At 42.9% G+C, this 22,419-nt stretch overlaps 2 protein-coding genes and 1 long non-coding RNA gene across 4 annotated transcripts in view; 1 reads left to right on the top strand and 2 right to left on the bottom strand.

Moving 5' to 3' along the window:
• GABBR2 (gamma-aminobutyric acid type B receptor subunit 2) overlaps positions 1 to 11,812 on the bottom strand; it is a 476,939-nt gene extending 465,127 nt beyond the window's left edge. Inside the window, exon 1 of the mRNA XM_054057392.1 lies at positions 11,453 to 11,812. Coding sequence (XP_053913367.1) covers positions 11,453 to 11,767 — 315 coding nt within the window. The 5' untranslated portion in view covers positions 11,768 to 11,812. The remainder of the gene's footprint in view (positions 1 to 11,452) is intronic.
• On the top strand, positions 11,643 to 16,746 carry LOC128851123 (uncharacterized). Of its 2 annotated transcripts, none has more exons than XR_008448383.1 (3): positions 11,643 to 11,775; positions 13,071 to 13,297; positions 14,718 to 16,746. It is a non-coding gene; the product is annotated as an uncharacterized LOC128851123 (long non-coding RNA). The 2 variants fall into 2 exon arrangements; XR_008448384.1 differs by lacking the exon at positions 11,643 to 11,775 and adding an exon at positions 11,978 to 12,645.
• A 4,190-nt stretch (positions 16,747 to 20,936) lies between these two features.
• Positions 20,937 to 22,419, bottom strand: part of GALNT12 (polypeptide N-acetylgalactosaminyltransferase 12) — a 49,047-nt gene continuing 47,564 nt past the window's right edge. The window contains exon 10 of the mRNA XM_009563097.2: positions 20,937 to 22,414. Coding sequence (XP_009561392.2) covers positions 22,277 to 22,414 — 138 coding nt within the window. The 3' untranslated portion in view covers positions 20,937 to 22,276. The remainder of the gene's footprint in view (positions 22,415 to 22,419) is intronic.

The following is a 22,419-nucleotide window of genomic DNA, read 5'->3' on the forward strand; positions in this document are numbered from 1 at the left end:
ACCTAGACCAGTCTTCTTTTTTTCTTTTGCTACTTTTGGGTCTACTCAGTGCTGGTGCATTTAACCCATGCCTGGCAAAGACACAAACGAGATCGTGTACTGGTATTATTTGTTTCTTTAAATTCTGCTTCCTGACGGAAATGTTTAACTATCTAAACAGGTGATTGTTTCTCATATAGTATTTTTACTGCTAATTAATCCAATATAATACTTGTGTCAAAACATGCCCACGTCTTCATTTTCATGAAAAAATAGCCATGTTTGCCATGCATGTGAATGATCATACTGGTATAGTTTTCAGGCTAAGAATAGCATTTTCTGAGGCTTAATACCTACAAACGCACATTACTATGCCCTGTCACACACTTGAAGATAGTCTTTCAAGTAAGTTTACTCAAGACCCTCAGAATTTACTATCAAAACATAACATTTGTGAATTCTTAATCTGATAAATCAACTCACTGCATCTTATATGCATTACTTATATATGAAGCTGAATTTCCATAATCAGTTGAATTAGTACTAATTTTGAAACTTGATTTCAGTGTCAGAAAATGAAGGCCTTTTCATTTTAAACCCTGCCTTCTGCACTATTTGGGGAAGCTTTATCAAAGGTAAATAATTCCTCCTTAGCATGGTAAGGATCAGCATCGCTTTTGCAAGAGCTAGCTGAATTCTTTAGGACAGAGCTGGTGACCAGATGACTCACTGTTGGCATCTCCTTTGTTTGATGCTCAAACTGAGCAATTTTCAGAGAGGGAAACTGAAGGAGGAAATTGTGTGTCTTTATAGGAGCACAGTCTCTAAGAACTTACAAAAGAAAAACACACAAATGCCTGGTATAAATGTATTGCCTATAGTCAATACTTTCCAAAGGCAAAAGGAGAAATATTTTCTATGTTGTCCTCCTTACCACTTTATAGCGTATACCTATATATGCTTTTATATTTATATACCATATTAAATTAATAACCTTTATAGCATATTAAATTAAGTTCTCAATCCCCTGATCAGTATTTCTGAACCATAAATCACTTAAAGAGTTATTAGTTCATGTAAAAGGTTGACTATAGACTGTATTAACTGTGTTAAAGGCTGGCTATATATTTAAGCTTTATGTTACCTCATGCCTCCCACACACAACTTCCTCCCACTTGAGTAACACCCATTAACATTTATAGGATGTTCTAATCCCAGCCTCAAATGTTAGACTTTTCAAAGTAGGTTATCATTCACCCTTCTTGTCCCCATGTGTCTCTGATCTTGCTGCTTAATAGCTCAGTGTAATTAGAGTACGGAGCACTCATACATCCCAAAAAAACCTTGGCAATGCAATGCAAACCATTACAATTCATTTTGGATGGCAACTTCTTTTCTTACATTAAGACCAAGCCTCTACCTACACCAGGTGTCTCAATATTGAAGCTGCTTTATTATCTGTCCTAACGTGCCCCAACTTTTTAAGAAGCTGGCTGTTTAGCTAAAATCATTTACCTCCCACAGCACTACCCAAATGACCAGGCTATCTACTTCCAACTACCCTACCAATAGTGACGAGATTTGCTAGTGAGATGTGTCTGGGGAAGGCAAATGAACATTTACTTTCGGTGCAAATCCTAATGTCTTACTCCTCATACGTAACCTGAAAATCTCATCTCTGCTTCCTTTCCCTCTTCCCCTGCTTCCTTGCAGCACAAAGATCAAATTCATTTCCTCCATTCTGAACAGGAGGTTTGAAGAATAGAGATAAAATTACTAGTATATACAGCATTCGCGAGATTATTCCTGAAGTAATAGATCAAATTCTAGTGGCAGCAGTTTGAGAATGAAGATGACAAACTGTAAAAGAGTCAGAAGGAAACCACAAGAATGCATAAAAAGGTGGGAAAAGAAAACGAAGACACTCAGTCTGTCTAGTTTAGGCAGATTAATGTGTAACTTGCTCTATAATGGATAAAAAGAATTTCTAATAATATCGAACTTCCGAATTCACTGATCAAGGATAATACACTTTCTACTTGCCAGTAAACTATCCCCTGTAAATTAAATAATTTTTATTAGATCAGAGCTCTTTGCTGCTGTGACTGCTCTAAGGGCTTCTGCTGACATTGAGATAACACCTCCTGATACCCACTAGTGACATAATTGTGCCAGCCATATAGACCTGCCTTGAGTAACAAGGCCCTAGGGACACGGTACTCCCACCATGTCACTAATTTTGTTTATATCACACAACTCGTTATTTTTGCCAAGGTCAAACATACCGTTTCCAGGCACATGTTAATTACAAAAATGACTATTTTTTAAAAACACCCATACCTTGCATATAACTGAACTACAAGATCCTCGAGAAGTAATAATCTAATTCTAAAGAAAAATTAAGTCTGATAATACTGACACCAATCCTGAAAGTATCTGTATCTCAAAGGCTGAACAAAATCAGCATTTTATTCCACCAGGCAATTTGAAACTTTAAAGCAAGTAGCTGTGAATGCCTTTGTCCTTAATTAAGAGTGGCAATTCTAGGTCTCCTCATAGAAGCAAGCTGCATTTTCATAGGTGGGCTGGCTTTCTAAAATGCTGAGCATTCAGCAATTCCCACTGATGTTGACAGAAAATGCAAATCACTCAATGCTTTTCGGAAAGCCAATCTTCAGTTCAGGGACCTAAATTGAAACTTTATTTTTGTTAGGAAAAAAAGAAGTGATCTGGACCTGATACCATTAGCATTCTTCACAGCAAGAAAAGAGGAGCAGCAGGGAGCTTGGCTACTTTTAAAGATCTAGAATGCTAAACTTTTTGCATAGCTTTCTTTACATAGTGGTAATTATTCCTATTTAATTTCTTTTATTACATTGCATAAAGTCTTCCTGTCACTAGCACATCCTTCCAGATTAGATCCTTGCCAATACCAAATTCGGTCCTGCTTATAATTTTCAGAAAGTGAGAAAGTGGAAAGGAAAAAGGATAAAGTTTGCTTTCTATCTCGGTCAGCCTCCTGTAAATTATTAATACTTCAAGCTCTCTGAATTCACAGGGGAGAGGGGAAAGGAAAACACAAGGTGCTTTTACAGAACTTTATAATTATATGAAAGACCCCAGAGAAATGTGGAATTTAATATTTTTACACTGTATGTGCGTACTAAAAAATCTGTACATGATGCCAAGATACACAAGAGTGCATGTCTAATAATCACAAAGCTTGAAAAAATATTAGGTGTTATATTTTGTACCACACTGAGTGTTAGATCTGTCAAAAACTGTCACTTCATATACAGTAAAAAATGTAAAGAAAAATATCTGTTCTTTGCTAGAAAAAAAAAACATTAAATTCCCTGTGAAAGAAGAAGCAGTAAACAGGGGAAAGGAAGTTAATTAACATCCCAAAGGGGGCCTCTCACTACTTCTCCCTGGAGGTTTTGGATGTTAAATGGTTACTTAGACACCTATTGTGTGTATGAATCTTCACATAATTCTGTAGTTCAGTGAAGCTGCACCGGGAACTGAGGGCTACCATAGGTAAAGGGTAAACTAAAATACGTAACTGCTTTAAGGAAACAAAAGATTTAACAAATACATTCTTTTAAATATATATATACATGGCAGTGACTCTTTTGTAAAAAAAAAAAAAATGAGATTCTGGAAATAAAAAGGCAGATAGGATGAGCAACTCTAATGGCAACTGTGGCAAAATAGTCTTAGAAAAAATACAGATGTAGAGAAGAAAATGGGGTTCAGCTATTCTGCACAATCTGCTACTCAGTGAAGGAGCACACGAATCCAGGAGACCTATCTTGCCAAGAAGCAAGTTAACAAGGTTTTCCCTTTTGGTCTGGGACCATCTTTAGAAGGGAAGAAATCTTACAATTCCAGCAGGATCTAATCCATCAGAGTCCTTTATATAAGGCTAGATTCCCTGGATGGCCATGAAAAAATAAGAAACCCTTGGTCACCCTGCACAGCCTGCTTTGCCCAGTGATTTCTCAGCTCTGTAGCTGGGAGAGAGGCGTATGCAAAAGCTGAGAGCTGCTGCTCTCACAGCATCCACGGTTACAGGGTCAGCAGAGTTTAAGCTGGAAATAGCAATGGACTGTTAAAGGGATTTCAAGCAAATCACAGAGAAAAGTTTTCCAGGGAGGAGGATTTTGAAGGATCTTGAAGACAAGATCGAAGAGCTTTCTGAAGTACACATTCATAGTTCATAGTGAGGCAGGCAATCCCCAAGTGAAATATATGGCCTATATTGTAAGAGCTGGATAATCCTAATGGTCCTCTGATCTTAGAACTCATTAATTATTTAAGGGAAGAACCGTGGCCATAGTAGGAAACCTAAGTTTTCTAATCCTATCCCTCAAACACGTGATGTTCACTTTAAAGCAATTAGTCCATTATCTGGGCCTTCATCTCTCCAGAGCCTCAGTAGCAACAATTTGGACAGCCCTGCTGAATTAGCCTTTATATTCTACATTCTTTGTGACTATTATTTTCAGAATCAAGGTGGATATTTGCCTTTAATTTGTTAGCTTTCATTTTTCATGTTTGAGAAGACTTATATGGACAATAATCCTGTCATCCTACAAGTGGCAAGGGGAGACACGGAACGACCCAAGTATTCTTAGGGGCACCACCTTCTTTAAGTCAGAGCAATGCTGAGGCTGAACCAGTTTGTTTCGGGAGTCAGGCTACTGGTCCATTAATACTGGAGCCAGGAGACCATCACAGCCCTGCAAATCTCATTTCTAGCTCTGCTCAGTCTACAAATAAGAGAACAGTGCATTTGGCTCCTGAAAAGCTTCAAGGTCTGACACCAACTTAATTCCAGTATTCCTAGTGCAAAAATAAACTTTAAAAAATTGTGATGTGTGTGCACTGTACCCTCTCAGTTTGGAATCCTGCAGTATGAAATAGTATATTTCATATATGGGACTATATGGACTATATGGGCTGCTATGCACCAACACACATCTCTACAGGACCGTTGCCTGGCCTCAGTGTACCTCTCTGCTAGCCCCAGCTGCTCCAAAAATTATTTGAGCCAAAATGGATCATGGATTTTCTTCCATTAAATTCCACCACTTGATTCCCTGAGCCAGACCCCCATATGCAACAGTTCAACCCTTCCCAAGTAAAAATACCTAATTTCCTGTGATAGTAATGGCTTCTCCTCGAGTTTCATGAAAAAGCTGTTTTGTCTCCAGGTTTCCACAGTTTGCTCAAATGCATTGTTATTCCACCATATGCCATGACAGCATCCATAAAGCAATGAAACCAAAAGCAGAGAACAAAGTTTGAGACACACATGCATCACCGTGCTCAGATCTTAATGAGATGGTGTTATTTATATTGTGCATCCCAAATAGTTGTGTATTTAATTAAAACAATACAAATACTACATTAACAATTTTTTTGTGTGAGTGCTGTCATTAAATCTCTCTCTTCTAGCTTCTTCCTCTCCCTTTTTCCTATCACAAATATTTTCTTCACAGTTACCATCAGGATATTACACCCCATCTTTTCCACAAACTTGAGTAATTCACACTGATTGATACCATATCAGAAGATACCCCCTCCTTCTTCAAATGTAAATAGAAACTCCTTCCTGATTTTATTCAAAAAAAACCCAAAACTTTTCATCCCCAATGGAGCATGTTTGGCATTTGAATCAAAAGAATTCATTACAGCGTGTTTTGCAGTATGCACAGGCTAAGTTATACATGAAATTTCGAGACATATGCCACAAAATGATACATTAGCTTTAATCTCCTTGCAGAGATATTTAGAGGATATACATTTTGCAGGTCTGGGATCCGCACCCAGGAGTGGGTGCAGTGAATACATGATTTCTCTCCTCTCCCCACCCACATCTTAGCATCAGTAGAGAAGCCAGCATAGAATTAACATAAACACTTAACTTTTAGATTATTCCCTCCAAGTTCACCAAACTCCAGAGCAAAAAGAGGTTATGTCACAAATGGAGCCATATTACGTGAAAGTCAAAGGGGACACTGATTATTTAAAGAAATATGTCCCTTCCAAGCAGAACGTCGCCAGCAGAGTAGACAGTGATCGTCATCCACACACGTAGTTTACTGCATTTGAATGCCACACTCTCTGTATGTATCAGACAGCACAAGTACTTGGTAATATTTAAAGGTAAGAAATTACCCAACTACTGCAACACATGCCAGACAAACTCATCTGAAGACACGAGAAAAAATGTCTGCCAGCTCAGTCTGCTGTAAACTGGACCCTCTTTTAGACCCTGACACTGCCCAGGTATTCAGCTGACTGCTACTCTTTGATGACCATGACAACATCGATCTGTCCCAGATATGAAAAAATATGGAAAAAAAATGAAAAAAAATGAAAATAAGGCTTTGGACCATTTAGTAATCAAAGCATTCGCAAGTATGTCAGCACTCAGCCCCTGAGTCCCAACTCGGCTTTGGTACACCACATTTCCCCACACAAATCCAGCTGATGTTGGAGTGAGCCGAGTCTATGTCTCTTAAGAAAAAAGGCCTAACCTACACATCATGTAATTTCTTTCAGGAGGGGGTGCACTTGCTTAGTTCTGTTAGGGCAGAGTTTGACAGACAGCGACCAGGAGCTGTTCAACCCTCTCTGGAGACCATCAGGGGCCAATGAACATTGAGTTCCACACCCCTGGCTGAACACCTGATTTCACACCACTGACACAAATCTGCTCTCCTGTTTCCAGAATACATTCCCTATCCTTAGTAATAAAAAGAAGTGTGACTCTTACTTCAGTTTGCAGGAACAAGACATGACTTGACTTTGTTGACATCATTGACTACTGGACTTCCTGGAAAAGATATCTTTGTTCAGAAGCTGAGGGTGGCCTTTTTTATCTTAGATTAGCTGGTAGAAATTACCCAGATGGTGCACAGCCTGCATAACTTTCTTAAACTTTGAGGGAGGGGGGGTTTAGTGAAAGAAGAAAAGATTACATTTTAATTAAAAAAGAAAAGAAAGATAAGGTCTATTTATAATATACCTAGACTGTCGCTTCCTGACAGATAAATTAGGCAAGGCATTCCCTGCTTAATTACAGAATTGTAGTAGGTAAATACGTATAAAATGTCAATACTTTCGTATTTTCCTTCAGATTTTGTGCAGTCCTGTGCATTTTCCAGAGCTCACACTGCTATTTAAACGCATTAGAGTTATATATTACACAAAGACGAGATTATATGAGGATTACCACAAATTATTTGTAGTGGTGAGAGAAAATGAAATAATCTCATCTCCATAGTATGAATATTCTTCCCTCTTTGTGATAATATACCCCACTTACTTCTGGAAAACATTTTTTTCATCTTGTCAAGACTCACTCTGGTTTTCAGAAACAAGTGACAGAATTTTAACTTGCATACCCAGCTTTCCTGACTATACATGTTTAAATTCAAAACAAATTCAGTTTATCTGAGCACCACTTGCAGCACTGCTCCTACAAGAAATCAGAAAATACATGCCAGACTCGAGGAAAGACGTCCAGATGCAGAAGGGCAGACACCCAACTTCCATTAAAGCCCTTGTCTTCTTCCACTAAGCCTCTTCCTCCAGTTTCTGCATGGTCAGTTTTTGCCTGATGCAAATTAAATACTATTGAAATTTATAATATTGTCTACTAGGATACTGAATCCTTTATTTTAGGGTTATTCTGTTTTTTTTCCCCTGTAACAGATGTGTGTCAGGGTGCTCAAGCAGAAATCATCTTTCCTGATTTACATGAAGTTGTGAACTACATCTAGTGCATGTAGAGCTTTTTATTTCATTATTTTGCAAAACATTTCTTTGCATATTCGACCAGCTAAAGTTACAATCACAGGGACGGGAAAAAGAAGAAATATTATATCACAGTTATTGATCCAAAGCCATAAACTATCAAGTACCTTAGCTACTAGGACCTGGTCCAAGGGCCCTTGGAATCAGTGAATTACTGCCATTAATTTCAATGGGTTTTGGATGACACTCTTTACAGATTATCACTTTATAAATTCTCTAGTTTCTAAAGTAGCATGATTACAAAATTTTGCCTAAGAGTCTCAACTAGAGTTTGCTCCCGCTCTCATTGAAGTGAACAGCACAAACCAAAGTCACAAACTTAGACTAGAGTTCTACAAATGCGTACACCTGAGCTTTGCTTTATTGACTGATGCCACATAAGAATGTCCAAATAAATACAGACATGCCCATGGGGTAGTAAAACAGAGCTTGCTGAACTGGATCAGGACGGCACTCCAAACACATTTAACCATCAAAAATACTCAAGACAGAAGGCTCTTCATTTTTATGTGTTTGCTGTGAACTGTGGTCTTATTCTGTAACAAAGATGTAATTCACACACTCACAAATGGCTGAGACTTAGACTAAGAATTGTACTTAAGTGCTTAATCCAGTTTAAATGCTTTGAAAAACACTGGGGCAGCTGCTCATGCCCTGACGTTCAGGTGTTGACAAACAACACTAACTTGGCACACTGCAATTCTTCAGATCACAAAGTAAAGGTACCACAGTGCTACATTATAAAAATCAGAAATATCAATCAAGCTAGAATGTTCAGTTCAATCCTGACAGAAAACTACTTGAATGCATAATTTAAAACCAAAAAATTGCTTTGTTTGTTTTCATTATTATTTTTCCTGAGCTTTTTTAAAATATTACACAAAATTGCAACACCAACATCAGATAGCAACAGCGGGAGATTTTGGAAAGACATGAGGGAGAATATATGAGTTTCTGAACCCCCGCCATACATTTCCTGAGCATTACAAATATACTACAATTATTTCTCAAGATATTAAAAAATCCCATGTGTTCAAGGCTCCATATTCTCATTTCAAGAGCCAACAACGTCACAAGCACCACCTGTGAAGCCCTGAGAGAGAGAACTACTCCCTGGTCTGCGATTATGCAATGATAAAGATCCAGGCCTTTTAGGCATATCTATTTATTGGCGACCTCAGGTAACAGGCTGAGTATGAAGTGGGTTTGACGAACCATCCACCCTTCTGTTTACCATAAGTGCACTGGAGGAATAAGGTAATATCTGAACTGAGTGAAAAAGTTCGCACTGCCATTATGTATTTAATAGCTCTTCGAGCCATTAATCTATTCCGGTTTGGTGCAGTCAATCTAGCCCTCTTCATGAACACTAAGTTATTTACTTGTCGCTATTAAGCATGAGATAATGATTCAACCGTACTCCAAATATATATGTTTGCCTGACTTAGCATTCCATAACCATCCATTTATTAATTGCTTAAAAGCATTCAAAGCCACATGGCAAGTTGGCAACATGACCCTGATTCTTTATGTCCCTAGAGTACAAAACAGTAAAAACGCATTTTTTAAGAAACTGATACTCATTTCAGAACAAACAGAGCATCTTTTTTTCCGGAAAATTTTAATGGTAACTACCTAGTTCAGAGCCCACAATCTGTATTAAGAAATTCAAAATATTTTGACTGCAATGAAATGCAGCACCTTATTGATTACAATGTTACTGTTTGAAGAAGGAAGGTCTTGCCTAGGCTTCTGTGCTTCCTGTGCGTTATTTTTGTAAAAATTCCATAGGAGGGAAGGACTTAAAAAGAAGAACATAATGAAAAAGGGATTAGAAGAACTGTGATTTTTTTTCCTAACACGTACCTCACTTTACGAAACAGGTAATGCCATTCAGAAAATCCCCCATAATTCTTTTCATTATGATTGCAGAGTTCCCCGAGATTCAGTTTTTAAGGAAACAAACAGCTACTCTAGGCTGATCCTGCCTCTATTGCCTTCTGATATCTCACTCTTGTTCGCACAACACGACGGCAGCACGCTTTCTCATAAATGAGAATTTCAATATTCAGCAATATCACCCTCCGTGCATTTCTGCTCAGAGATATCTTGGAAAAAGATGCTGTGACAAATCTATGTCAACGAAAAGCCACCCTAGAAGGAGAGGATTTTGTGCAAGTTTGGGGGATGGAGAAGCTGCCACGAAGCACTACAGCTTGTCACTGCTGCTCTCAGCTTGCTCCCCCACAACCCCGCATCCTAAGAATCGAAGGGAGGAAGACAGGGGCTTCCTTAAATGACAGCCAGGAAGATTTTCGGTAGTCGCTCGCTTTACCGGGGGGGGGTTGTCTTGAAAATGAGTGCCGGACCCTGGCATTACACAAGAAACGAGTGCCATCTTCAGGAAAGCCTCGACACTGAACCCTCCGCAAACACACGGTTCTTTGAAGTTGTGACCAAAACCAAATGTGGGTGGTTAGTGGTGGGAAACAACTTAACAAAGCCCTTGCCTCTCTCTCTGCCAGCTAAAGCAAAGATGTATCCCAGCACAGCATCACGCAGGGCTCTTCTCGCAGCCCACCGGTCCGGAGCGGGCACCTCGCCGGCATCCCACGGGATGGGAGGGATGGAGGGGAGAGGGACTGCAAATTTAACTCTTTCCGAGGAGCGGCCCCGCCGCGCTGCCAGCCGCCGGGCATCCCCCGGCAGGGCGCCCGGTGACTCCAGTGGGAGACCCTGCGAGAACCTCCCCGCTTCTCCTCCTTCCTCAAGATACGGCCGCTGCCTCCCGCGTCCCGGCGTTGCGTGGGATAAACCGGGAGGGCAGCGCTTTGGCGGAGACGCGGGAGCTCAGCGGCCGGCGTGCAGCTGTTGCTGAGCGAGTAGCGGCTGGAAGAGAGATGCCGAGAGGGATGGGAGAGGGATGGCGAGAGGGATGGGAAAGGGATGAGAGAGGGATGTCGAGAGGGATGGGAGAGGGATGCCGAGAGGGATGGGAGAGGGATGCGAAGAGAACTAGGAAAGGGATGGGGAGAGGACTAGGAGAGGGATTCCGAGAGGGCTGAGAGAGGGGTGCCGAGAGAGCTGGGAGGGGGATGCCGAGAGAGGGCTGAGAGAGAGATGGAAGAGGGATGCAGAGAGGGCTAGGAGAGGGATGGGAGAGGGATGTGGAGCGGTCTGGGAGAGGGATACGGAGAGGGATGCGGAGAAGGCTGGGACAGGGATGGGTGACGGCTGGGAGAGGGATGCCGAGAGGGCTGAGAGAGGGTTGGGAGAGGGATGCGGAGAGGGCTCGGAGAGGGATGCGGCCGCAGCTTTGCCGGGCGAGGGAGCGCCAGCGGGAGGCAGCCTTCCTCCCACCCGGGTGCGTGCGTGCCAAGGGCAGCGAATCCCAGCCACCACCAGGCACCCCCGCCACCCGGGCACCCGCCCCCGCGCCGCAAGCGGCCCCCGAGCTCGGGCTGCCGTGGGGAGCCGCTCCGGAGCCGCTCGGCGAGCAGCAGGATCCGGCCCGGCAGCCCCGCGCCTCTCCCTCCGCACCGGCCGGGCGCGCTCGGGGGCACCGCCGCAGCCCCGGCCCCGGTGTCCGCGCTGCCCTTGCGCCCCGGCAGCGGGCGGCGGCGCCTCCCCCCGCGGCTCCTACCTCCGTGTCGTAGAGCCGTAGGTCCAGGAAATAGGGGTTGAGCAGGGACTCGTTGCGGATCTGATCCATGGCCAGCTGCACGGCGGGCAGGACCCCTCGGCCGATCTTGCTCTTCTGGTCCTCCTCGGACTGGCTGAGCGGCATCAAGCCCATGATGGAGATCGGCGTGGTGGCGTTGGGGGGCAGCCCGGCAGCCCCCCGGGAGCTGCCCCGCGGCCAGCCCCAGCCCGGCGGCGCCCAGCCCAGGCACAGCAGCAGCAGCAGCATGGCAGGGTTGGAGGTGGCAGCGGCCGGTCTCCGCGGAGAGGGATGCATGCTGCTGGGTGAGGGGGAGGAAGAGGAGGAGGGGGGGACGGGGACGGGGGGGGACGGACAGAGCGGCGGGAGGGAGCCGAGCCCCCCCCCCCTCAGTCCGGCCGCATCTCCAAGGCGGGAAGAAAAGAGCCTTCTCTGTGCTTCTCCGGGAGTCTCGGGGTCTCCTCTGCCTTCCCCCCCCCCACCCCTCCCCTCCCCTCCCCTGGCAATAATCCTTCTGGCAATGGCGCCTACTCCTTCCCAGGTCTGCCAGCTGCAACCACCAGGAGCAATAAATAAATAAATAACCCCTAGCACCGCGCACACACAGACACGCTCCCCACCAGCCTCCTCCTCTGCCTCCCCGGCGGCGGAGCGAAGGAGCGGGACCTGCCTCTGCCTTCCCCCCTCTCTGCTCAGGGAGGGACAGCACCTCGCCGCCCAGGGGGGGCACGAGCAGCCCTCATCCAACACCTCCCTCCTTTCCCCCCTCCTCCTCCTCCAAAAGGGAGAAATTAAATAAATAAATAAAAGGATGTTCTAGCAGAAAATGCCGAAGAGGAAAAAGCCCCCCCTAGAGCCGGGGAGGCGGGGAGCGATGCGGGGCGGGGGTGCTAGTGCCGCATTCCCCGGGAGCCGGGACGGCGCTCGGGCTGGGGCAGGGCGGGATGCGCAAGCCAAGGAGCGCGGAGCTAACAGAGTGTGCAGAGGGGAGCAGAGCCGCCCTCCCGGCATCGGCGGGGCTCGGGCACCTTCTCCAGGTGGAGCTCGCAGCGCCGGGTGGGACACGGGGAGGTGCGGCGCACTCCGCGGACGCTGCCCTGTTCTTTAGCCTAGAGAAGAGGAGGCTGAGGGGAGACCTTATCACTGGCCGCTACCCGAAAGGAAGCGGTAGAGAGGTGGGTGTTGGTCTCTTCGACTGAGGGACACGGAATAGGATGAGAGGGAATGGCCTCAAGTTGCGCCAGAGGAGGTTCAGATTGGATACTAGGGAAAATTTCTTCACCCGAAGGGTTATCAGACACTGGAACAGGTTGAGTGGCCATCCCCGGAGGTGTTTAATAGATGGGTAGATGAGGTGCTCAGGGGTGTGGCTTAGTAGTGGTCAGGTGCGGTTGGAGGAGTCGATGATCTCGAAGGTCTTTCCCGGCCGGGTGATGCCGCGCTGGGATGCGGGCACGCCGGCTGCGCGCCCCCCGCCGCCAACGCGCTCCCGCCCGGCAGCCCCGCAGCCCGGGCACGGCCACCCTGCGGCACGCAGGACCCGGGCGGGCCGTGAGAACAGAGACCGGGGTTTTTTAAGACTCTTTTCGTTTTCTCACAGAAATTCTGGAGCCTGGCACCGCTCGTGGCTACTAGAAAATGAGAGCTGCACCGGGACTCTTGATTTCTCCCCAGGATTGCCACAACTCTGCGAGGAGCCCGGGGCAGATGAGCCCTTTCCATGTCTGTTCTCCTAGCTAGTAGTTATACTGTGTTCAGTTCTGGACCCCTCACCACAAGAAGGATGTTGAGGTTCTGGCGCGTGTCCAGAGAAGAGCAACGAAGCTGGTGAGGGGGCTGGAGAACAAGTCTTATGAGGAGCGGCTGAGAGAGCTGGGGTTGTTTAGCCTGGAGGAGGCTGAGGGGAGACCTTATTGCTCTCTACAACTACCTGAAAGGAGGTTGTGGAGAGGAGGGAGCTGGGCTCTTCTCCCAAGTGACAGGGGACAGGACAAGGGGGAATGGCCTCAAGCTGCACCAGGGGAGGTTCAGGGTGGATATCAGGAAAAAAAAATTCACAGAAAGGGTCATGGGGCACTGGCAGAGGCTGCCCAGGGAGGTGGTGGAGTCACCATCCCTGGAGGTATTTAAAAGACAGGTAGACAGGTGCTCAGTGACATGGTTTAGTGGCAGATAGGAATGGTTGGACTCGATGATTCAAGAGGTCTTTTCCAACCTGGTGAGTCTATGATTCTAATCCTTGGCTGCATTAAAAGTGTGTCCAGCAGGTCGAGGGAGGTGATTCTGCCCCTTTGCTCTGTTCTCCTGAGACCTCCTACCTGAAGCACTGTGTTCAGTTCTGTAGTCCTAAAAGCAGGAAGGACATGGATCTCTTGGAGCAAGTCTAGAGGTGGACCACAAAGATGATCAGAGGGCTGGAGCACCTCCCATACGAGGACAGGATGAGAGAGTTAGGGTTCAGCCTGTAGAAGAGAAGGCTCCAGGGACACCACATAGGAGCCTTACAATACTTAGAGAGGGTCCTACTAGCTGGGGAGGGGCTCTTTATCAGGGAATGTGAGGATAGGACGAGGGGTGATTTTCATGAGGCATTAGGAAGATTTTTTTTTCCTGTGGAGGGGAGTGTGGTACTGGAACAGGTTGCCCACAGAAGTTATGGAGGTCCCATCCCTGGAGGTGTTCAAGACCAGGCTTTAAGCAACTTGATCTAGTGGTAGGTGTCCCAGGCCGTGGCAGAGGGGTTGAAACGAGATGACCTTTAAGGTGCCATTCAACCCAAACCATTCTATTATTCTATTCATGGAAGCTTTCTGCCTTGCTCCCAGTGTGTCCCCCCACCCCAGGGAACACTTTTCCACTCCCTGCTTTTGACTGTACCTTATGATGTCCCCAAGCAGCAGTGCACTAATTGGCAGCCTACTGAGAAGCCCTGGGAGACAAGGCAGGTCAGCCATGTGTTTCAAGGCGGGTTAATCCTATTCAGGAGGTGTTACTGGCACCTTTGCTTAACCCTGCCTTAGGCACCTCACTTTTTATACATATTCTTAGCTTTCTTGAAGTCAGTGACAGCAAGCCTTTGAAAATTAACTTAGTACATCTAATTTATATCACATATCTAGCAGTGGTATCTATGCAGTAAACTGGAAAGAATCTTCACAGATTAATAAAGTCTAAGGTCATCATGATCTGACCTTGGTCTAAAAGACCTCAACCACTAATCTTGTAACACTGACCTCCTATTTTACAGGCTTTCACTTGGTATGACATCCAGAAGTGCTAACTGAAGACATCAGTAATGAAGAGCCCACCGCATCTCTTGACAGATAATTGCAATCGTTTGCTCAGAGGTCCATCTCACATTCAGTAATAATTTGTCTTATTCCAGCTTCCAGCCACTGGTTCTCATCATGCCTCATCAGCTTCGGCGGGCATAGTATCAGTGATCTTCTCCTATGTGTACGGGCTAAGACTAATCTCTTCATTTTGCTCTTGTAAAATAATTAGACCAATTTTCCCTCACCTCAGGAATCATGCTGGGAGGCATTTCCAAGGTAACAGTCCTTTTTACACTTTTTGTGTGAATTGCCCCTTCTGACTCTGCAACTTGTCAGCACTGGGCCACCAGCATCAACCTCAGCACCTCCCTGGGCACCACCCACTTCTGAGGGCTGGGCAGGTGGGAGACCTAATCCTTATAGGCAAGCTACCCAGTATGCTGTCCTTGTGTGGCTGCCTCTACACTGTGTTCTGGATCCATTCTGCCTAAAAGCATGAACCTACTTCTTTGCTCCTATGCATCTGACCTCACCTCGAGTTAGGATAAATCAAACTGTGCTTTATTTGTGCAAGTGACCTGTCCAGCATTTTTTTGTCACCTGCAAGCTTATCAGTAACTTCATTTTCTCCAGAAAACTGATTATCATGACACCAAGAACAAATCTTCCTAGGAGGCCAACAGAAATAGTTGCCATATTGATTTTGTTTAATGTTATTTTTAATCAGAATTTCATATGCTAAATGATACTTTAAATCCTCGACCTAATCTGCAATAGATCCCAAGTTTGTCAAAATCTGTTTCACAGAAAATCATTCTTCACTGCTTGGATCCTGTATCATTCTGTGATTTTCTCCAGTACTTAGCTACCAAGACTATAGCTACTTGGATCACTATGGTTATCATTTTACGATATTGGCACGGTATTAATGCACACACTCATATTCTCTCTCTCTGTGGAATGCCATCAGCTTTCTAAGCCTTTCTTTTTTTTTTTTTCAAAAGACATTTCCCAGTTTTTGAGAAGTCAGTCTTTCTGAAAGAAAGCTTGGGTCCAAGTTATGTGGTACAACAGAATTAATACCTTGAATGTTATTAGCAACTGCTTGACATCCTTCTTTGTTACTGATGCAGCAGCAAACATCCTTTTGTTATTTTAAGAACCAAATGCACCTCCACGCTTCTTTCCAGACACAGGTCAGAAAGAGTCATTGCACAGTTCTATTTAGCGTAAAGCTCGAGACTTGCCCTCACACGGGAGGCAGAGCCCCGCTGCTGGTGGCACGCCCACAGTGACTGCGAAGTCAGATGGTGGGGAGGTAGGTCAAAGAAATATGCCTGGGAAGTGCTATGTCACGGAGACAATGCTTACCACGGAGAACAAAAGCAGTTCCAAAAGCAGGTCCGGGAGAACCAAGATTTACCCCTATTTGTCCGGAAACCTAAAACAGAGCTTCAGAGGTAGTCTCTGATGGTAGTTGGCAAGTGATCCTTTCTATGCATCATTCTGCGCATCATTCTGCCTGTCATGTGAGCCTGGGGTGACACTTCATCTGTATGCACATTTCTGTCTTGAAGGTGACCACCTTAGGTCAAACGAATCTGTGATCCTATGCCTGAACCTCAGAAGTTTGGAGTATTGCAGGACATCATTTAAACTAAGCAAAGCTGCACTTCAAAGTACGGAATTTAATAACGCGGTACTTCTGATCGTAATGTTTTTGTCACTACATTCCCTGTCAGTAAAACAGTGGTCCTCTTCCTTCATGGTCATACTGTGAAGATAGAGTAATAAATATTTGGGAAGCACTAGGACACTGTAACATTGAAGTTCCATTAAGAAAAGCTATGAAAATAACCTTTATTTTTCAGGCTTCAGATTTACTGTGGGGAATAAGGCCATATATTGAACAATGAGGATTAGGTAAAGTAAGCCTCTCAAAATCCTTCCTGTATACTCAGTGAGGCATGAAAAAGACAGTATGCACATCTTTTGTAAAAAAACCCAGGCAACATAATGCAAGAAAATCAGATAATTAAAAGACAGTAGCGTAATAGATGCACTGAGGCTAAATTTAGATTTAACAAAGAATTTTATTTCTGACACTTTCAAAAATTTCATTTGCAATCCTATCAAAAGGATTTGATACCTACACATATGGGTTTTCAACATGACGTATACATATATTTTGTAAACCTTGCTTCTTTCCAGTTTCAGCACTGACAAATGTCTTCCTTCATAGGTGTTATCCTTTGTTTATGCACAACAGATGCCCAAGTAACAACTCGTTTCAAATGAAAGGAAGCCTAAAGAAGAATTGCACCAAACTACTTATTAAAGATTGTGTCGGACACAGCTGCCTGTCAAGCTGCCTTTTTTTTTTAACCTTAGAAAGCCCCAGAATGTTTTGTTACCATGAAATCAATAAAGTGCATCCCCTACGATGAAATCCTCTGAAGTAGCACACATCCCTTATCTGTTATGCAAAAAGGCTTAATATTCTTAATTGATGGTCTACACCAGACCTGTTCTGTACTTGTTTATTCTTTGTTGGCTAAAATATCAATTCACAAGAATTGTAAACCCTGTTCTCTTTACTCAAAAATCAAAAGTCACTTTCTTCCCAGCACATTACCTATTCACTTCAGCACTTCAGTCGTGAATCCAACAACTATATTTCATTAAAAACAGTTATGTCAAATATCTTCCTGCTAATGATCACCTCTAAGTTTTCTCACAGTGTATGCACAGTTAACATTTTTGTTCTCTATATAGTCTTTGTATTTGCACATCACAGAGTACCTATTTCGCAAATTTCAGGTCGAAGTATCTGCACTGTTATGATTCCCTTGACCAACTTTTCTTCAGCTGCAAGTTAAATACCTTCATAGCATGGAGAAGTTGAAGAAACCAAGGAAACTGATTTTTCCCTTACCATCAAGAAAGAAATAGCATCTGCTGCAAGTCTTCTCCCACCCTGGGAGATGGTCTGATGCTACATGAAATGCTACCCATCAAGCTGGTGACTCACTTCCTGCATCTTCCATCTTCTTTTTTCTTGCTTTTGGAGTCAAGAGAACTCACTGAGAAAGTCTTGCCCTGTTCTTGTCTCCAACCCCTTTTGGAAATCCTAGAAGCCTTTAAAAATGTTATCTATAGCCACATCATTCCTGCTGGTGCTGACTAGGGCTGGTCTAAACAAGCTTTGTCTATTCATGTAAATGTCAGTGAGTAATGTATTGAAAAAAAAGGTTGAAAACTGTTGATCTAGGCATAGTAATTCTTGTTCTGCATATACATTCAGAATTGTTTTTCTCTGAAAATGGAATACTGCAATGGTGTAATTCAAATCCAGCTACAGCTGTTGGAGTTAAACTGACAAAACTGGGGGAACTCCAGTACCCCTCTCTTCCCTCCCTCCAAAGGACTTTCCCACCTACCTCAGCTAACGTGCTAGCACAGTCAGATTTCTTCCTTTTTTATGAACCCACACAGCATTCTCAAACACTGCCAAAACCTCCCAGAGTTATAAGCACATTATACAACTGTGTTATCCTAACCCTATAGTTTCTCTAGACATCTTGACTGCTACATCTTATTATCAGGGTATCAGAACAAGCTCAACTTCAAATTAATCTCCCAATCTAAAGGCATTAAGAGACAAATGAACTTTAAACCCACCAGACTGTGAATTACAAACCCAGCAGTGTCACTGTCTAACTGTCCATGTTTTCATATATAGGGAATAGGAGCACAATCCCATCAGTCCTGGTGTTACCAATCAACATGAATTCCCTCTTCCAGTAAACTTATCACTTGCTATAAAAATTGAACACAGTTTTGAGTCTTTGTTTCAGCAAAGCTAGCAAGAAATACTGCTCCCAATCGATGCTGACTGATGCGTATACAATGATGACTGTTGTTCCAGGGTGTTTGCGCAAGCTCTAACAGTCCTCCATCATACATATTTGGTCAAGACTGCACATGCAGAGGTCTTAGTTATTTCTTAGAAGCGAAGTCCATACTCTGTGTTCTGTGAAAAGTGAACTAAGTAAAATGAAAAGTGAACTGAAAATCCAGTAAGTTCTAGTCCACATCAAAGACCTACAATGTTTAAATGAAAGGAGAACAGTGGAAGAACAAAACAAAACAAAAAAATGGTAATATAGCTCCCTGATGACTTCAAAGAAATATGGTAAAGAATTAGGCACCAGACAGAAATCTGGATTGCAACTTTTTGTTTGTTTGTTTGTTGTTTAATAACAGTATACAAAGACTAAGAAATAGACATTTTCTTAATAATTTAATTACTTTTTCTAAAAAAAATTCTTTAAAATCAGAAAGTTTGGTAATTTCAACCCCAGATTCTCATTTGGGGATACTACCATCAGGTAATTTATTAAAGGTTAAAGACTCCTTGCATATTACTATTCCTCTCACGAGATGTATTCAGCAAAGAACATGGAAAATCGGGAAATATTTTGTATAGTTTAGTTTAGCAAAATACTTCTGGTTTAATCCTTTGTGCCTCAACCGTGCCAAATATGTCCCATACCTAGGGATGTCCAAGGAACATAAGGGGAAGGGAAGGAGCCTGGGAGAACGCACTGCTCCAATATAACTTCTAAAAATAGGGCAGTAAATATGGGAGCAGTTGTATTCACAGCTAGACAATGATGAAGGAATAAAATCCATTTGGAGGACAGATTTCTTCATCCTTATCTTAGAATTTTATATGGCATACTGTGCACTGAGACACCTTCTTAGAACAATTTGTTCAGCTGATCTTTCTGTATTTAAAAAAAAAGTCCTTTCTTGTTTTGAACAGACTGTTGGGACAAAGTGGAAGAAGGACCCTTGAGATTTCCCAGTTTGAGCTGCCATTATCCCATTATTTTAATCTAAGATTATCAACAAGCTTGAGTTGCAAGTTTTGGTTTTATGGGTGCTTCAGACAGTTGGCAAAGGGGAAAAGAAACACATAGCTCTAAATATAAAAGGACAATGAATACAAAGAAAGGAATGATCTTGATTTGGACCATGTGGAAAGTGTTTCTCATTTTCAAAGAGAGCCTTAGGAGGCCAGAACCAGATGAAGTATTGATTTGTGACTGAAGTCCTCCAATTTTTCCATTTCCGTGAGGCATCTATCCCCTTCTCTGCTGAGGAGAAGCCCAAAGACTACAGTCCATTCCTTAGCAGATAGCCCTGACCTCCCACAAAAGGAAGTTTGAAGATATGAATTGTGACTCAGAGTACTTCACCCTCCAAACCTGAAGCCAGACATTAAGACAGTTCCAGTGAGCTAAGAAGGAGAAAAGGATATCAAAGAGAAAAATGGTAAGTAGATGGACTACAAGCCAAACATAGGGGGAGCAAGCTGGTGACATTGCTATGTTCAGTGTCTGCATTTGAACCCAACATAAGTGTGTTTGCCTAGCAAATATTCAACCCAGGCTAGCTGGTAAATGAAAAAGCTCAGCTGGCATGTAACCAGAAGCCCAAAACATCAATATTTCCCTCTAAGCAAGTGCAGACTGGGAAGCTGTATGGAAAATAATTCTCAATTACTAAGTCTTACTTGCATACCACCATCTGATGATGAAGTCTTTAAGTCCCAAAACTAAGAAAACCTCATTGACCGTGGAGATCTATGAGACTGTCATCTACAATTGTAGCAGCTGGGCTCTCATTAACTTACTAATGTAATTCAATCAACAGACAAGAAAGCAAAACAGAAATGAATAGGGGAACCTTGCTGTGTTGTTGGAGCACCCACAATTCTTTCATGTAGCCACATATCTTTGATTTGTGGCTCCACAAAGCATACACCACTGGTGCTAGCTTCAGAGACCATAAAATGAAGCCATCTTCTCCCAAATGCTGCAGGGACCAGAGCCTAAGAGATCAGCAAAATGATTAAAGGTAAAACCAGCGGCCATAAGAAAAAAAACCAAAACCCATAGTTGTATTTACGGCAGTTCCACTCTACTGAATCACAAAGTATTTTATTAATTCTAGTATCAATTTCATCAGTCCAGCCCACAGAGACAAAACTTTAAAGGTGCTCACAAAAAAATTCCATCTACACGGTTTACACCACCAGGTTTAGAAAGACCTCGGAAGAATGTACATATGCATCCCCTACAGGCAGAAACCCTCCCCCCACACCCTATCATATAAATACGTATGCCAAAATGGCATCGGCTTATGAGGATTCAAAGAAAAGGCTGCACAGTTTTATAGAAAACATGAACAAAGGCAAATAACAGAATACATCCAAAACTAATCAAGACAGATGCCAAGACTTCTGAGGGAAAAAATGTTGAAATCTTCATGATTCTACACATAATCGTAATTCCAGCTGATACAGAAAGAAACCTTCCTTATGAGCTGAAACTCAACATTGTAATGGTGATGGTCAATGAACCAATGTATTGCTATACACACTACTTGTCAGACTGGGTAAGGCAGATCCCATACACAACTGAAGAAAACTTCTTGTACCGCTGCAGATTAAAACCCCATAGGGATTTTCAATGTGTTGACATGACCAATTTAACAGAAACGGAGTTTCCAGACAAAATGCAAGTTGCATTTCAAAGACAACTCTTTTTGTATTAGTATCAACTGAATATCATATCAATCAGTTGCAAGCCAATGTTTATGTAATTGCTTTTATATGAACCATTATTTCTTAGATTTGAGTTTGCTGCATGCTGAAAATCCACATAATGTTAAAGTCATGCAATCTGTGACACAGCTGCGTAGCTAAATCCATATGTCCCAGACCATCAACTTTAAATATTGTAGTCTTTATTTCTTTAAAAAAGATGAGAAAATGCCAAACCAGATTTAAGCATGATTACAAACTCATCGAGTGCCATGAGCATCTAAAATTGTGGCAACATTTAAGGTATAGAATTGTCAAGCATGTGCAATTTGTATGCATCTATATTGTTATTTGTGCAAAAAACATGCAGACCTACTCTGCCTTCACGTGCAAATCCACACTGTCTTCAGTGAGGCTTTTGTAGTACTCACTTAGGACAGAATCTGGCCTACATTTACCTTCTTGGTGTTTAAAAGACGAGAAGAATTATTAACTAATATCTGTTAAAAGACCCAACTGCAGAATGTTTTAGTAGAAAAATAAAACATTTTAAGTTATTGGCAGATAACATTAGTGCAATTATTTTGACTGCCTTACTTTCACACAGTAGATTAAAAAATATATTGTCACTTGTGAAAAGAACCTAAGACACTTCAGAAGCTGTTATGTAGCTGCCAAATAAAGAGAAAAGAAGAGGAGTAGATTCTGTGGCATGATAAAACCACAGCACTTATATTACATAGCTCTCAATGCTTCGCGCTTTTTAATGCTCCAGAAAATGAAATTCGAGGCTTGTAAACTAATGACAGTTCATTTCATACAAAAATATATCACTTATGTGATTCTCAGAAGGCTGACTAACTGCTGACTAGAAAGAGAACATTTTCATATTCAGCTATATTCTAGATGACATCTGGATCAACTTCTTTCTTTGAAGAACCACTTTTGGTAGTCTGAGTCGGTACACGGTCGTAATAATGGTGCTGGGTTACCATTGTACGCATTTGACTCTGCTTGTACACACTTCTGGGTGTGTAGATGAAACAAAGTACCATCCTACA

This window comes from Cuculus canorus, chromosome 2 (assembly GCF_017976375.1).
Source record: "Cuculus canorus isolate bCucCan1 chromosome 2, bCucCan1.pri, whole genome shotgun sequence".
In the NCBI taxonomy this organism is placed as follows: Eukaryota; Metazoa; Chordata; class Aves; order Cuculiformes; family Cuculidae; genus Cuculus; species Cuculus canorus.